Source organism: Narcine bancroftii, chromosome 6 (assembly GCF_036971445.1).
Source record: "Narcine bancroftii isolate sNarBan1 chromosome 6, sNarBan1.hap1, whole genome shotgun sequence".
Taxonomy (NCBI): Eukaryota; Metazoa; Chordata; class Chondrichthyes; order Torpediniformes; family Narcinidae; genus Narcine; species Narcine bancroftii.
This window is the reverse complement of record NC_091474.1, coordinates 189,473,064-189,475,572: the sequence shown is the minus strand read 5'-3', so window position 1 is coordinate 189,475,572 and position 2,509 is coordinate 189,473,064. Positions and strand designations below refer to the sequence as shown.

The 2,509-nt window shown below is 38.3% G+C and overlaps 1 protein-coding gene across 1 annotated transcript; it reads left to right on the top strand.

Annotated features, from left to right (window-relative positions):
* The first annotated feature begins 269 nt into the window (after nucleotides 1-269).
* On the top strand, nucleotides 270-2,298 carry LOC138736887 (trace amine-associated receptor 1-like). Its single transcript, XM_069887040.1, has one exon. It carries the CDS (start codon nucleotides 276-278, stop codon nucleotides 1,305-1,307), a length of 1,032 nt encoding a protein of 343 aa, XP_069743141.1. The 5' UTR covers nucleotides 270-275; the 3' UTR covers nucleotides 1,308-2,298.
* The last annotated feature ends 211 nt before the right edge of the window (nucleotides 2,299-2,509 follow it).

Genomic DNA, 2,509 nt, shown 5'->3' with positions numbered 1-2,509 from the left:
AACCTTTCCAACAATAATCCAAGATCCCCCATTTAGGTTCAGAAATAAAACATTCAAATTCTAACATTCGTACAAACTGCCAGTAAGCTCCAAAACATGTTCCATTTTGAAAGTATGTTTGATTTTTTTTCTGTTTGCAGTTGAATATTGGAGGGATGTTGAAGCAAAGAATCAGCAAAGAACATGAATAAGTAAAAACTAACAAAGAACAGCAGGATTAAATAATTTTGGAGCTACACTAACAAGTCAAAGAAAGACAAGACTACCAATAGAACATGAATGCAAGCATCAGAACCCTAGAAACGGTAGAATATTGCTATAAATTGGTGGATAAATCATGTTTTAGAACAATCCGATCCCATGCTCTCCGGGCATCACTTTATGCGTTTGGCGCATTGGCAGTTTTGGTTACAGTGTTTGGCAACATGTTGGTGATCATTTCAATCGCTCATTTCAAACAACTCCATACACCCACTAATTATCTCGTCCTTTCGCTAGCTATTGCTGATTTTTTGCTGGGATGTCTGGTGATGCCTTACAGTTTGATCAGGTCAATTGAAAACTGTTGGTACTTGGGAGACTTGTTCTGCAAATTACAAGCAAGCTTTGACTTCATGCTCTGTGCGGCGTCAATATTCCACCTGTGCTTCATTTCTGTTGATCGTTACATCGCAGTGTGTGACCCTCTGAAATACAAAATAAGAATAAATCATCACACGATCCTCATAATGATTCTCATCAGCTGGATTCTCTCCGCATTTGTGGGTTTTGGCATGATATGTTTGGAATTAAACTTGATAGAAATTAAAGACTTTTATTACAAGAAAATATTTTGCAATGGGGGTTGCACACTAGTAATGGGGAAACTATGTTCGGTGATCTACTCAATTGTCTCCTTTTATGTCCCTGGATTCATTATGCTTTGCATTTATACAAAGATTTACTTTGTAGCCACAAAACAAGCCAGAGCCATAAATGACATTACAAGACAAATCCAGTTTGTAAAAGAAAAGAAAATTATGGTTTCCCATACAAGTGAAAGGAAAGCTGCAAAGACCCTGGGGATAGTGATGGGAGTGTTTTTAATATGCTGGACGCCATACTTCACATGTAATTTTGTAGATCCTTTCATTGAACATTCGACACCCGCACTTACGTTTGACAGTTTTTTTTGGTTAGGGTATTTAAACTCTGCGTTCAATCCAGTGATCTATACCTTTTTTTATTCTTGGTTCAGAAAAGCGCTGAAAATTATTCTAACTTTTAAAATATTCACAACTGATTCCTCGAGAATAAATCTTTTCTAGTTTGACTGCATGAAGAGGAAATAGCAGTTATGGAGCTAGTCTGATGTTGATAAAGAGTTCCCCGTCTGTTTTAGTGCATTAAAAATGCTTATTATTTTAGACTTTTTACAATTAGATCTCCGAAATCTGTGAACTTATCTATGAACACTGTAAATGTCACGTTGTTATTTTGCGCAAGCAAATCAGAATTTTAAATTTATTTAGAGTGGATACAGTTTGATCTTGAATATAAAATAAATGTTTTCTTCCATGATGTGGACTGGATTTTTAGTCAAAACGTTATGCTACATTCAGTATCTGCTTGTGGTGGAAATGTCGTCCTAGAGCAGGGGTCAGCAAAGTGGTTTATATTGACTCCTGGGGGTCGATAGGACTATCCAAGGGGTCGATAAATATCTAGGCTATAGAGAAATTTATCATTGATAAAATCCATGTATTTATTTTACATGCTTGGGGTCAATGAGAGATCAAGGATTCCATGAAGAGGTCGATTGTTTAAAAAATTTGCCGACCCCTGTCCTAGAGTGATAGAGAGGTACAGTATGGAGCCCTTCCACTCGAGTCTGTGCCAACCATCCAACCAATTCCCCCCTCAACCTCCAATTCTACCATTCACCTATGGGCGATTATCAGTGGCCAAGTACCTGGCACTTCCTCACATTTTTAGCTGTGGGAGGAAACTGGAATACCTGGAGGAAACCCACACAGTGACAGGGAGAATGTGTAAATTCCACAGACATAACCTGTGGACCAGGATTGAACCGGGTTGCCCCGGCTGTGAGTCAGCAGACTGGCCAGTTGCACTGCTATTGTCCTGTTGCATCTCCAGTGGATTGTTACTCAGTGACTTTGACAAAGATGGACAGATACAAACTGGGGCTCCTCTCACATGTCTGCTGTTAATTTGGTGGAACAGGTGATGAGGAAAATCTGTAAAAACTGTGAATTGTATTCCTTCTGTGCAGTATCTCCAGATTTGCTTTGGCCTTGTGTACTTTTAATGTAATAATTTTTTTTTAAAGCTGCAGAAGATGAAAATTCAAAATAAAAGCCAAAAATAAGTCTGGACATATTTAGTCAGCCAGGTGATCAGTTAAATGGTCCTGGACCTGAAACATCCACTGTTTCTCTTACCACAGATTCTTCCCGAACTGCTCTGAATTTCCAATATTTTCCATTTTGGAGGAGTATTTTTAATCTTC